General features: G+C 40.7%; 1 protein-coding gene and 1 long non-coding RNA gene across 7 annotated transcripts in view; one reads left to right on the forward strand and one right to left on the reverse strand.

Moving 5' to 3' along the window:
• LOC116444022 overlaps window positions 1-12483 on the forward strand; it is a 176778-nt gene extending 164295 nt beyond the window's left edge. For all 5 annotated transcript variants that reach the window (XR_004240156.1, XR_004240154.1, XR_004240155.1 and 2 more), the window contains 3 exons: window positions 5742-5907; window positions 6985-7104; window positions 9264-12483. This is a non-coding gene — a long non-coding RNA (uncharacterized LOC116444022). The remainder of the gene's footprint in view (window positions 1-5741; window positions 5908-6984; window positions 7105-9263) is intronic.
• Window positions 1-14663, reverse strand: part of DCHS2 (dachsous cadherin-related 2) — a 62606-nt gene that overhangs the window by 33916 nt on the left and 14027 nt on the right. For both annotated transcript variants that reach the window (XM_032109055.1, XM_032109054.1), the window contains exons 3-6: window positions 7253-7489; window positions 4911-5930; window positions 3362-3537; window positions 2818-2917 (exon numbers count right to left, since the gene is read on the reverse strand). In XM_032109055.1, coding sequence (XP_031964946.1) covers window positions 2818-2917; window positions 3362-3537; window positions 4911-5930; window positions 7253-7489 — 1533 coding nt within the window. The remainder of the gene's footprint in view (window positions 1-2817; window positions 2918-3361; window positions 3538-4910; window positions 5931-7252; window positions 7490-14663) is intronic.

The raw sequence follows: 14663 nt of genomic DNA on the forward strand, positions 1-14663 counted from the left end.
AAAGATGATCAGAGAAACTGTAGTTTAGAACCAAAAAACCCGGTGGCCTGAGAAACACCAAGCAATGTGTTACTGTGAACTTTGGCTGAACATTCAGGCCTTACAGAAACTGGCATTTAGGCAAAATGGCACAGAAAGCAGACACAAAGGAACATTAGCGATTTCTCAGAGAGTAGTGACCTCAGCACGCAGTGATAGCTAGCTATGTATTTTTACCTAATTTCCTGAAGAACTGTTTCTTTCCTAGGTGTTAAAACACTTAGTGCCCTGACCATGTCCTCCTCCTTTGAGATGATGGAAAAGTTGTTTCCCTTAACAGAAAAGAGGAAGGCAATGCCATGGCTCCCGAAGAACCTGAACATGATGGGGGCTTCTGCAGAAATGTAGCCCTCTGCAAGTCTAGGAACGTTCCTTGCATGCTGCTTGCTGCTCATTCTGGAGAACAAGACACATGTACAGCACTTGCCAATTCATGTGCATTAGCAGTGTAACTAGGCTTCTCTTGGCACTTGTGAGGTCAAGTGCTAATGTTACATTCACATAATTGCTCCAAATATAACTGTAACAGCCTCTGTCAATGCTAGTCTTAACACACAAAGCAGTAGTTCCAGATGCACTATAAATACACACTAATTTCTGTTGTAAATGCTATACTACATCCTACTGACAGTCATAAAGAAGACCAGGCAAATCACTTTCTGACTGCCAGCATCACTAAGGAATAAATAGTATACACAGCTGGGATTCACCTCCCTGTGGATCAGGTTACTCTTTCAGTGATAACACACAAGTGGAGGTAGGGTCCTGTGACCACCCACTTCCATCCACATACATTTTTAAAGGATGATTTGCTTTGATTTTCTAGGAAGAGGGAGGGGCATTTTGACGGAAACACTTCCCTGTAGCCTAAAAAATTCATTTGGTGTGTAAACCTCACAGTTCTTTTACAGATTTTTCCTTATGTAATTTGTTGGCATTTGTCAATAACATTCCTGCATAGCTTAATATATTCCTGATATCTTGACATTTCCTTAAGATCTCAAGAACATTAAAAATTACCCAGCAACATTTACAAGCTTAAGAGCTGACACTGACACTTGCAGCTCTTCATCTTGTGGCAGTCCCATGACTGCAGAACAGAGCACTGCTCTGCATGCAGTTCTCCAATTAACCTGCTGTCTCTCTGTTTAACAAACATGGCTGTAAATCAGATCATATTTCTTCTTCATATTTAAGCACTGAACAATGTCCTAAAACTAGAAAATACTATTTTAAATATAAACCAGGCAAGAACTTCACCATGAAACAGAAGACCAGATGTTAAAGGCTATGAGCCAACTAACAACAACAAAAATTAGTATCAGAGAAGCTCAGCTGTTTCTGGATTTGTTTATCAGGAAAATATCTAGTTCCAAGGCTGGGAGGGATTTTTTAGTGGTTTTTGCGTTTGAAGGGTGGGGGGGGGGGGGGGAGTGTTTGCTGCTGTTTTTATCCTTTTGTTCTTTCCAGAGAGAGCTTTTGCAAGAACAGTCATATTTTGTGTTTCTAGTAATTTTTATAATTTGAACTCTTACTTACTCCCCTCTGGGGCTCTACAGGGAAGCCAGTAAGAAAATCCAATGTGCTGTTTGAAAGAAGGGGATATAGTAAGATATCTGAACAGGCAGAGACCCCTGAAAAACACTTCCTGTATTGCCTGGCCATCACCCTTCAGACAAAGGGTTGCGAACTACTCATTCCCTTTTTCACAAGGGGGATCTTTCCTGTGCAAAATATTCTTACTCGTAATGCAGAAGTCTAAGACACTGCCCAATTCCCTCTGGAATATGCAATCATTTATATCCAAATTAAGGGAATAATGTTTTCTTGCTCTGAGGAAACAGTAAGCTCTACATGCAAATACCATAGATTACAAATCCCAGGCTTAAAAAATACTGATTACATTAAACTGGTAGAATGGAACAGAAACCAAACAAAAAAGAAATAGTTCTGTTCCTGGTAGCTCTTACTGTTTTGAACTAATAGTGAAGGAAAGCAGGAGGAACAGACCTGTTTCCCTTCCTGGTTACAGATCGAGTTCTCACTTTTATGAACGTGTAGCAAGTGCTATGCAGCAAAACCAGACATCACATCTATGTCTCTTACCAGTATTAATGCCCCCGTCCCACTCATGTTCTGATTTAGGACTGCTTGGTTATTAATTTCACTGCAAACAAAACTGGATCCTACAGCTTACCCCAGAAGTGAACTACTACATGCAGGAATTATGGAGAAAACTAAAGAGAAGTGTTTTTAAGTGGCTAGGCTATGTCAGGTTAACACAGTGATAAACAAAGGGTGAAACCTGAACTAAAAACCACAGACCTCATTGTTTGCCCAGATTATCTGCTGATCCCTCTAATCCCTGTCTCAGACTGTCACAAACTGTTATTTTAGCAGGAAAATTTTCAATTGGTTATGGGAAGAGGGAAATCATTTTTCCTTTAGGATGTTAAACAACTGACTGAAATACTAAACTGCGCAGAACAAGACCATAGTCCTAATCTTTTCTGAGTGCTGTTTGAACACTTTCTGGCCAGCCAGAGAAGCAACTAAATCCCTTGAAAGATGAGGCAGAGAGTGAAGGGAAGAAAGGCAGCTGCTTGCACCTCCTTAGATACTTCATAAGACACATGATGGTTCTGATTCCTATTTACAAAAGCACTTCTATTCTACCAGACACAAAATAAACACAAAGCCTTGTATGATATATGGCTTTTCTGAAATTCCAGTTATTTTAATGTCTACTTTCATATTAATAACACTTTAAATTCTTACCTGGTTCTATTGAATATAATATGATGCCGTTGTTTCCAGAATCAAAGTCTTTTGCAAAGACAGTAGTAACAAGCGTCCCTGATGGCTGCCCTTCCAAAACCTGTCACCAAGCAGTTTACAAATTATTTGCCATTACACAATTGCATGGATATATGGATAAAGTCAGTCTTAAAAGAAATCCCTCGCCATAACACAAGAGTTTAGCTGCTGCTCTGCTTTCCATTTCAGTAATATTTACAGTGAGTGCAACGAGCATTTCAGGAGATGGTTAAATAACCGAGTTCTAGCAACCCTCTGTCGCGGTCTGCATAGAGCGCTACCTCACACATCTTTAGGATGGCAGACTCGCAGGTCGGAGACCGAAAGAGCTCCATCCCACTGCGTGCACAAGCACAGCCATGCGCGCGTTATCCTTTCCCGCTGGCAGCGCACGGGGCGGCGGGAGCGCCGCGCTCCGGTAGGATCGGTGGGAGCTGCAGTTCCCGCCGCGGCCGCGGGGCGGCGCTGCGCGCTGCGCGGAGCCCGCTCCCCCCTTCCCGCGCACCTGGCGGCGCAGCGCCCCCTGCGGGAAGCGCGGCGCGTGGTCGTTGCGGTCGCGCACGGAGACGCGCACGGCGGCCGTGGCGCTGCGCCGGGGCCAGCCCGCGTCCGTCGCCAGCACCCGCAGCTCGTGGTGCGCCCGCTCCTCGCGGTCCAGCGCCGCCCAGTTTATGATTTCACCTGACGGCCAAGGAAAAGGGGGGGAGAAATGGAGTTAGGCGTTTACTGTGTGCTAGCACTCATTTTACTGCGTGCAATTATGCATTTAATTTAATGTGAAATAATGATACGTGCCCTCTAACACCTGACCACTGACATTAAAATATCAGCTTTACAAGCCCCATTCCGTAGAAACATTCTGTCAATCACAGTTTTGCACATGTACTTTAGTACCGTATTACATCTTTTACTGTACACTGGGTGCCCCAGAGCAAAGATAAAACAGTATGAACCAAAGTGCTGACCTTCCAAAGAAATCCATCTGGCCCTTACCACCCTTCAGGACACATAATACACGAGCACAGGGGTTTAACTGCTGACAAGTGGCTTTTATTAATTATGCACATTAATCAGAAACCCTTATGTCTCCCATATATTCTAGTAAACGCAGCATATAAATCTGACCAATCTTCTCCCTATCTGCTTAGCAACACCCAATGTAGCCGGAGATTTGCGGTTGACCAAAGCCCATCGCACAGATAACCACATGTTTTTTTAAGATCTTCTTGGTTAACTCCTAGTATTCTGTTTGCCTGTAAACTTCCATAAGTGTACTCCAAAGGAACCTGCTTTTATTTCGAGATTCATACAGAGAAATTCTGGGAAAGCCTGTTCACTCCCCATGGGGACTGGACATCTGGAAATAGGAATTTTAAACAGCAGATCTTTGTTTGCTATGTATCATTTTGCTAAACTGGATTATTTACAGTGCCTGTGTCCCTTGAAGGATTCCCTTCCTTCAGGCTCTCCATGCTCTGGCCTGTGGTGTTATACTCTGTAGCCATAACCCCGATTACTCAAGGCATTTGGGATTCACTGCAGAGTACACCCTGTGCTGTGAAAAATTTCTCTCAGCCAATTTGACTTCTGGGATGCCATGTACAACATGAACTCAGTTTTGATGTCAGCTACAGAAGCATTCACAAGTATTTTAAATCACTTTATCTAACTTCGTAAGTACCTTTATAGTTATGGCTGATCTGTACTTTTCAACTCTACTTGATCACAGGCAAAGGAATTCCTCACATGAACTATTGAAGCTATAACTTAAAACTTCTCCTTTTAATTTGTTGCAGTCAAACACCAAAACTTACGACCAAGTGACCTGAACAAAGTCATGAAAAAATAAATTCCTAAGCGCTAGTTCGTTCTTCATGAAAATGTATTGGGTTTATTTCATTCCCCAAATTGTGAAGCTCTGACTTAAAATATTCATATATCAACCCAAAAGATTCACAGCAGTTCCTGAAAGCTTTATACTTTACTTCCATACCCTTAGGGAAGGCTGCTTTCCAAAAGCAATATTAGGCAGATTACAAATCATACAATGCTACCTGTGTTGGAATTCATCTTGAAATACTTTCCATCAGACAAGAGGAAATAGGAAAGCTGTCCATTTCTTCCGGAGTCTTTGTCAACAGCTGTAATAGTGCCAACCACACCACTGGGAATTGGATTTTCCTCAACTTCAAAGAAGTAGCTCTCACGCATAAACATGGGAGAATGATCATTTTCATCCAGGACATTGACTATTATAGATGCGCTTGCGTTTTGCCTAAGGTTTTCATCCTCAGAGGCACTGACCAAGGCTCTAAAACTTAGCATCTGTGCACATTCGTAGTTCAAATGTTTCCGAAGATAAATCCAGCCAGTATCAGAGCTGATTCCAAATGCAACAGAATCAGTGCTAGGCTCTAAGGAATATGTCAGACTGGAGGTAACGCTGTGTGGATCAAGCGAGTGGGCTTGAACCTGAAGGATCTGGGCACCTGGAGAGGTAGCTTCACTGATTTCTACTTGATACACCAAGCTTTGAAAAACCAAAGTAGGGCCCATCGTCTGCTCTTCAACAAACACTGTCAAGACCAGCAAAGAAGTCAGAGGAGGACTTCCACAGTCCTCGGCTGCTATGTGTAGAGTATATTCCTGCTGCTTTTCCCCAAACACTGTCCTGGTAAGGTTTACCACTCCAAGACTTGGATCAATGCTAAAAGCATTTGACTGCTTGCTTGCAATACTGTATTTGATTGCCCCATTTAGGCCACTGTCTTTGTCTTCTGCATGAGCAATGTAGACAGCAGTGCCAGGAGGCTGGGTATGTGAGATGGTTACCTTATCAGATTTGGTAAGAAATACTGGAGGGTTGTCATTAATGTCTGTCACAGATATGTTGACTTGAGTGCTGCTGTAGACAGGGGAGTTACCCAGCTGTGACTGAACAGTGAGCACCACCACAGACTGAGCCTCGTGGTCAAGCTGTTTCTTGGTGCGGATAATGCCAAACTGGGGGTCGATGGAGAACTTTCCATGTGGATCACCAGAGCAGATTCGGTAAGAAACCACTTCTAACGAATCTAGAAATGGAAAAAACAACAAAAAATGTAAAAAATAAAATATGGAAGCGATAACATAAACGTTGGCAAGAACATCTGGGGAGAATGCATGCTGTTCAATTCAATGGAATAAATGTAAGCTACACAGATGTTTGACATTCTTGGGCTTTTTACGCTTCCTTCTTCCCGTCCCTGGATCCCTTCAGTAAAACATGAATGTATACAGTTTGTCCACTTCTGCACTGTTTGATTTTCATCACACTGGTATTATAAACCTCTATAGAGAAAATCATATAATAGCCTCTTGTTTTTCCCTGATCTAAAATATAGAAAAAACACTCCTGTAAATTAGTCTTGTGGGAGCAATTTCACTACACACAGGCATTCACTATAGCAAGGAATGAAACAGGTGGCAGTTCTCTGAAAAAAAAGTATTTTAATAAACTTACTGTTCATGGGTGACCATTGTAGTAACATTTATACGTTAGATGCTACCTAAAGCACAAGCTGTCTAAAGATTCAGGCTTACTACCAAGGCCACCCTGCAGGTGCTGTCTCCACCCTGAGGACAGTCCTTTCCAAAAGAAGGGAATGGGAGGACCTGACTAATCAAGCTTGTATGAAACCATGGCATCTACCACTTTACATTTACACATCTATCATCAGGCTGGTACGTGGACTCACAGGTCCCACTGCTCTGCATATGGCAAAATAGGTACGGCTCTCAGCAGGGCCTTTTATGACCAAGGACTGTCAGGAGCTAAGCCATTTCCCTTTACAAATGATAACAAAACCAGATGGATTAAATATATTTTCAAAAGGTCCCACAAACATTCATCTGGACTTCTCCATTTAATTTGAGACAATGTGGGGTTTTGTTTGGTTGGTTGGTTTGGTTTTTTGATGGGTGGCCAGGAGCACTTCTCGCAGATCCTCTGAAACTTCTGAATACTCTCTGATTATAAGTATTGCTCTGAGATTTGCCTTGCATGGCTAATACTTAAACATGAGCCAGCCTGTCACACTTACTTAAACTTTCACAACATGCTTCCTATCTCCCCATTTACAATTACAGAAATCCACCAGGGAGAAAATGGAGGCCACTGCCAATCTCTATGGACCACCAAGGAGAGTACCATGAATCTCCAGCTGTTCTAAAGAGGATCCTGATTAACCAGCCATTACACCAGTTGCTGTAAGTACCAACAGTAAATTCTATTTAATGCTTGACAGACTGAATGAATAACATTGAAGTTTACAGGAAAAAAAATCATCTACAGCTATCTCCAGTTAATGGCCACAACAAAAATACAACATAATCTCTGACTGAGAATGCAATTTACTTGGAGGCTCTCTGGCCTTTACGGTGCCAATCACGCTGTCTTCAGGTGCATCTTCTGGAACAGAAAAGGTATACCGGGATCTCTCAAATATGGCAGGGACCAAAACAGTCTGAAGGATTTTTACTGTGACAGCTGCATTGCTGGCAGAGGGAAGGCCACCCCCATCCCGTGCAGAAACAGTCAGGAAGAGTGCAGAATGTGCCAGCTGGCCAAGAGCTGAGGTCAGGTAAATAATTCCTGAAAGTACACAGAAATAAAATAACACTTAAGAGAGATGTACGATAAAATTCAGCAGGCTGTCAAAATAACTTCAACATGTATTGCTACTCTAAGAGGAGGTCAGACAACGTGGACAAAAATCAGCACTCCCAATTCAATTTTTGAGAGCCAAGTTCTTTTCAAATTATATGGTCTTTACCATTCACAAAGCCACTGAAACACAGCAAATTCTGTTTCAAAACATGGTTTCCATAATTCTGATTTTAGAAAAACAGATTCAGCTAAATCTTTAACAATGTTAAATTTTACTAGGACTACTAGTCTCTAGTAATTTGGAGGTGCGTTGGGGGTGGGAAAAAAGTATTATAACAAAAGATTTATTTATCTCTACAAATGGTAAAGTTATTTCAAACAGGCTGTGGAGACATTCTGCTTAAGTAACTCCTGAAATAAAACATCCACACAAATGGAATCAAAGCCCCAAAATATAAATCATAGGAGTAGGGGACTCTGTGGAAAGTATCTGGGAAGCAATCACCTGCTGTCTGATCACAAATTTCTGTCAAAACACCCTTTAATAGTGAATTCTAAGGTCCATTGAATTTGCAAGCCGCTAACAACTGCATTTTATATAAACTGTATGAATTAATTCTTTGAAAAGAAAATACAGTGTTCGGTCCCAAAATACAGCACTTTGGATGTACATTCCTCAAGATAAGCTATTTGTGAAGTAAGTTTTTCAACATGAAAGTGAAGATGAAAGGTGACCAAATGCAGGAAAATTTTTCTTAGCAATGAGTGTGTTTAACGAAATATACACTAAATGCTAAAATCACGGTGTATTAAGTAGCAAAGTTGCAGTAAACTCAAGTGATTCAACTAATAGGGACAACCTTTCACATACCTACAGATATTTTTAAGAAATCACCCAGCTTTTTGTAGAGGCTGGTGAAGACACAGAACATCTGGCACTTCAGTAAAAGCAAACCTTTAAACTTTGAGCTACCTTTTTAATTTCCTGGCTCTCAAGTTTATTAGGGATGATGTTTGCCATTCAAGTCGGACATTTTAGTGGCTAGACAGGGTAAAACTAGAGTTAGCTCAAAGTGTCTTAGGAGAATCAATGCATGATTCAATGAATATATCTTCTCAAAATTTAGGGTGAAGCCACAACATTAATTTTCTATAATCCATTTTTAAGCAGAAACATGGAAAAATGCATAAAATCCTTATAAATATTCAAATGTTCATGCAGTATACTTTCCAAATATACTGCCAGGACACTATAATAAACTGTGTCTTGACATGCTTAAAATGCATTAAAAGGGTCTTCAGGATCAAGGAAAAATGCTCTCCACTAACAAAAAAGGGACACTTATTCCAGTGTGATAAACTACACTAAGAGCACAACTGTGATACAGACGGATTTAGGGTTCACTGCTGATCCAGCTCCTATGCTAACAATCGATGCAGTTCTAAGAAACAACCTTATTTTGGCTTCTTAAGTTTTTTTTTTTTTTCCTTCTGATGGTTGAGTTTTATGGTTACTTAAGCAGCTCAACAAAGTAGTCCTTCAAGGACATAAACTTTTGGCATTTTCTGAGGTAATCTGAGCAAGTGCAGCTTGACGGAAAAAGGGGTTTAACCTTTTTTCCCCAGAGGATAAACATATACACATGGATTTTTAACAACGTTTCTGTCAAATTAATTTAAATAAATCAAATGGACTGTATGTTATTAACTTGACCAATTGGATATTTTTCTATTGACAATGATCTTTTTCTCATTTCAGATACTTCAAGAGGTATGTGGAGAACTGAAAAACTTCACAGAAAAGCATCAAACTGAAAATCTTACTCCAGAGCAGTAACTAAAGACTTCAGAACATCCTTTAGCAAAGGATGGAGCAAACAGTGCTCCACTCCAGGAGCTCTGAAGACCTGGTGGAACAGAAATATTCCAGAACCAAAGCTCCTTTCTCTGCTGACCTAGACACATTGCAGCACACTCCATGCAGTTCAGCTACAGAAAGCAAAAAGAAAATTAATAAAAGATTTTGTTTTCTTTCTTCATTCTTTCTCTGTGTCATAGGGAAAAAGGGCAATAGGCAAGTACATCTTGCCAACTCAGCTCTCTTTTGCAGGACCAGGGACACCATAGGAACAATGGCAGATTCCAAGTAAAAAGTATGTGATTTCCATATGGCTCCCTGCATCCTCAAAAACTGTAGTAAGCAGAAATTTAATAGCCCATTTTGACTTTTAACTGTATACAGTCTGTTTCTGTCAGCATTTGTAGGACTGGGCATTAGCTTTTCATCTGATATATGATCTACACAGACATTTGAGATGGCTATGCCGTATGTTGGTGAACATGCCTCATTAGGCTCTATTATGGCACCACATGATGGGACAGAAGCTGGAGAAGAAAGCAGCATCTGGGATTTCACTTTCTATATGATTAGGTAAAACAGCAGACTGTGACAAAATGGACAGTCTGGACCACCTGGGTCAAAAGCAGCTACCAGCACACCTCAGAGCAGGCTGGCTGGGCACATTTCATCTGCTGCAGCAGAGTGCAGGAGATGCCCGAGCACTACACTGCAAAGGCAAAAACACAGAGGAAATTGCAAGGAGCAGGAACTGTCAAAGGCACAGGTTCAGCGTGTGAAACTCAACAGAGGCATGTCTCACTAAGTAACAGGCCAAAGATGAATCATGGTTTTTCCTTCCTCCCCATTCCATAATTAATATTGGGGCTTATTATTGTTATCACCACAATCATTTGCAGTCTGTTATTCATGGCTTCAGAGAACTTAAAAGAAAATCAGGTTGCTGTGGTACAGAACATATTCTTCCATTATGAAAACCGGTTTCTATAGCACTGAAAATGAAAAGGGAAAAACGAGACAGCTCCTCTGCAAGGAACGTTTTACCAAAGCTCCCAGCAGGAGATCACACAGACACAAGTGTGGGTCCACTTTAAGAAAAGTGCCACCTTTCTTACAGCTTGACTCGCCATATAAATGAGTAGTCTTATCTGCTGCCTTTAAAAACCTTTAATTCCCATTTTTCAAATTAATATTTATATCACTGCAGTGCTTTGAAGACTTTACCTCTGGTTAATTCCTTATTCTGCATGAGAGAGAGCTGGAATCAATTCTGCTTCACAGGTGAACAATCCTATAATTACACACCAGATGAAGCATTAACATCCTGCCTTATTCACACCTTGGCAACCTCATTTTCTTGACTAGATCCGCATGGCCTAACTTAATGATTGCAGATTCCAACCCTTATAAATCAAAAGCATGACATACAGACTGCCTGCTGCCTGGATACGATCTGGATACAGATTTTGGGCAGATCCTGCAATGCTGGATGCATGTGAGCAGCTGCCACTGCAGGCTGTGGTTTGGGAACAGCTCTGCTCCAAGGCAGGTTAGCTCAGCACAGCCATGCTGGAATTTACAGGTGTTTTGCTTCAGAGCAATATGTGCTTATGGGCTGGCAGAAATTGTTACAATGGTTTGGAGGACTGAATGCACAGGGAGAACTATAGAAGGGCAAAGTCATGACTGCCAACTCTTTCATCTGCTTTGGATTTCCTCGCTCACTGTACATGGTAGGGCACAAACTTCCGAGAAGCCTTGCTCTTCACTTTGTGCCTATTTGCTCAGAAAGTGCAAATGCACTAACGAAGGACAGGACTCTGTGACACCCACCATCCTCTGGCAGTGATGACATTTCTCATGGGATTTTGCTGTTCTTATTTTTGTGGAGGTGCACCCTATTCCACAAATGGGTTAACTGCTGTTTCTCAACAGTTAAAGGAAGAAGACAGGAATCCACATATAATGATTCTTTAAAAATGCATTTTTAATTATATTCATGATCCTGTATTCAGTCCCAATCTTACAAGAGCATACAGCACCAAAGTAGATTCACCCACCAAAAGAACTTTTTGTATGGTAAAAATATCATGCTTGTTAACTCAATAGGATTTCCATACACATCTCCAGCTGAACACTTTGAAAAATCTGGTTTTGCACAGGGTTCTCCCATAAGCAACACCAAAATCAGCCCTACATTTTTAGCCATTTGTAGGCATACAAAATGTTTTCCACAAGTCAAGTGCTACAAAGATAAAAATCAGGATGCACTAACTTCAGTAACAAAGTCTGGATTGCAGAGGTATGCGTACTTAAATGGCTTCTAGTATTATATCATTTTTCATGAAATAAAAAAAAGCAACTTTAGAACATGGCAAGAGGAATAAAATCAACAGTTATCAATGGTGTTACCTAAGCCCTTGAAACCAAACACCCTAACAAACGTTAAGTGATGGCAGTATTCCTTCAGCAAATGCCATAGGATGGGCCAGCTGGCGTGATCTGACACAGCTCAGACAACAAGCAGATGGCCAAAAGGTCCATATGGTTCATCACCCCAGTTCACCTTCAAAGCTGGCCACTGGACCTGCTGTTCACTACTGTGCAGGTCAGAGCTGACCCACTGATGTGCCCAGAGCACCCACACTAGCACAGCAGCCTCCCAGGGATGCATGGACAGCTTTGCTTTTTATGTCAGAAAAAACTTCAAGATGAGCATCGACAAGGTGATCCTTCAGAAGCTGGTTGCAGTTAGGAGGTGGACATTTTGCATCAACATTAAATTAGCATTGTTTTAAGGAAGAATGGTAGTGTTTCTACTTGACATTTCTGTTGAAGTTTATCCAACTCCTTGCCTATGCTCAAATCTTAGCACTGCATACAGGTTCCAGCTTTAGCATTTTACCTGTACTTAAAATGCACCTTTTATAGTGAAGCTGCATTCTTGATGGTAACCATAGCAACACTGCCAAATACACTGTTTGAATAGCTGGTTTAATAACTGCCAGGGGAAGGAAGGAATTAATAAGGAATGACATTGTTATTTACAGTCTACTTGCTGGAATACACACAGCTTCAGCTCATATGAAAAGGCTTTAAAAACCTTAGTTTTGATGGCACAAATGCTGGTTTGCATTTCAGTAAAGAAGAGGACTTCTTCAAGTTTGAAAATATTCCGTGTTTGAATGTTTTTGTAGTAAATAACTGATGGAACTCATATCAATCTTCTAGCTACGTTTGTACTTTATGGAAGTCTCATACCCCTGCACGGGAGATGCTTTCAACACTGGCCCCTCTGTAGCAAATTCTTGTGCTAAATTCACAGCTTTCCTCTTAGAAATAGGTATAAAATGGCTTAGTGTCTACAACCAATACTATATAAACACACTATGTTTAATCACAAGAATTTTCTTAGCACATGAAAGTCTGTTCCAGAGCACTTCATTAGACCCTGACCATGCTGGGAGTCTGCACATAACAAACCAATACCTGTAAGCTAATGTAAGCAGTTTTAACACTGCAGCTGCCCCAGAAGCATGACACTACCATTTCAAATACAACACGTTACAGCGGCTCTTAATGAGCTAAGAAGTATTCTTCAGCACACAAAATATGAATTTCTAATTACAGCAGCTCCATTATTCACAAACAGAATATCCACCTGAGCATCAGCCACTAATGTTGAGCAAGAGAGTGCATGAGTTTAGTACTAGAATGGTTTTATCATCTAGGCTCAGTTTTCTCTTACACAAATGCTTTTTAGACAGAATCTTGCAATTTGGGATGCAAATTTTTGTGTCCCTGAAGACTACAGTTTGCCAGTTTAGAAGGTCAGGTGCCTCCTGATGCTCAGGGCAGGTAAAAGAACATGTAAAGCTCATCTCTTTCAGCCTTCCCATGTGTCATCTAACCATGAAAAAACCACAAGTCTGCAACTCGAAGATGTGAGCTAGAGAATAGACTTAAAAATATAAGGTGGTATTTATATTTACACTACTGGCTTTTTGAATCAAGTGCTTGGCCTAACTGCTTTCTGAACACTACCAAAATTTTAAAATCTCTATCTAAAATTTCTACAGCAACTTAAATTACAGGTAATATTATTATATGCAATATTAATATTTAAAGAGTGCTGTCAATGCATGATTCAAAGTTTGCTACAAACAAAGTTAGCATGATGGTTGTTTATTTTGTAGGGAAAAGTTTAATCATATAGCACCTTCTGTAAAAAGTCCTCAGGTGCTGGACAATCCTAAAAAAAGCTCACAAAATCCATGAAAAGTTGCGGACAAACAAAATTCGCAATGCATTTTTCTAGTGATTTTGAGAAGCTGAGAGTCTAAAGAAGGCAATTTTTTAGAGCAATGCTTCTACTATATAAGTACTATTTTATTAAAAAGTTTGTTTGCCATCATGAAGGATGACAAATCCCTAAGAACTATGAGACAGTAAGAGTCCATCAAAGAAAAGTCTCAGAGGACAGGACCAGGATTTGAAGGGGGGGGAAGTGGGGGGTGCTTAGTAGAATTCTAATGTTAATACAACAAAGGTATAATGACTCACCATAGGACATAAAAACTAAATTTAATACAGGAAAAAAAGCATTACTTTGATGTAGCTTTCCCTATAATTACTGCCTAAAAACACCACAAACAAGCAAACAAACCACAAAAGCCCCAACAAAATGGTACTTTTTAAGTAAAACAGATAACTGAAAAGATATAATTTGCTGTTACAAGATTTCCTTTGTTTCACCTCGGTTTATTTCTGTTAATCTGACCTAATAGTAACTCAGTGTGTTTGCTGTCTGGTTTCAAAAAATGTGAACACTCCTACACAAACATGAGTCCACCCAGAAACCAAAGCTTACACCAGTAAGCAGGCAGGACCCTGGCCTGCTGAATTGCTGTATTTTCAAAGACAAAGGCAGGGACTTCCCCTCACAATCTGTATACCTCAGCCCTACCACACCTTCTCAACAGGTCGCCTTTGCTTGCTTAGCTTATCAAAGTTTTCCAAACACATCTTTTAAATCAAGGAGCTTTTCAATCAAACTGACAGCCTCTAGATCCAAAAAAAGCTCAGTGCACAACCTGGTAACAAAACTCAACTGCCATGGTAACCAGGGATGATATTTCTTTGAAAACACTGAACAAAGAGACATATCAGGGCAGATCCAGAATGAAGCCTGCTATACACCCAAGAAGATATATTTGCCGTTCTTACGTTAAGAGCATTACAAAACATTCCAGATGCTCCCCTTCATTTACATGAACTGATTTTCTGCTACACACACTCCCC

This window comes from Corvus moneduloides, chromosome 5, assembly GCF_009650955.1.
Source record: "Corvus moneduloides isolate bCorMon1 chromosome 5, bCorMon1.pri, whole genome shotgun sequence".
In the NCBI taxonomy this organism is placed as follows: domain Eukaryota; kingdom Metazoa; phylum Chordata; class Aves; order Passeriformes; family Corvidae; genus Corvus; species Corvus moneduloides.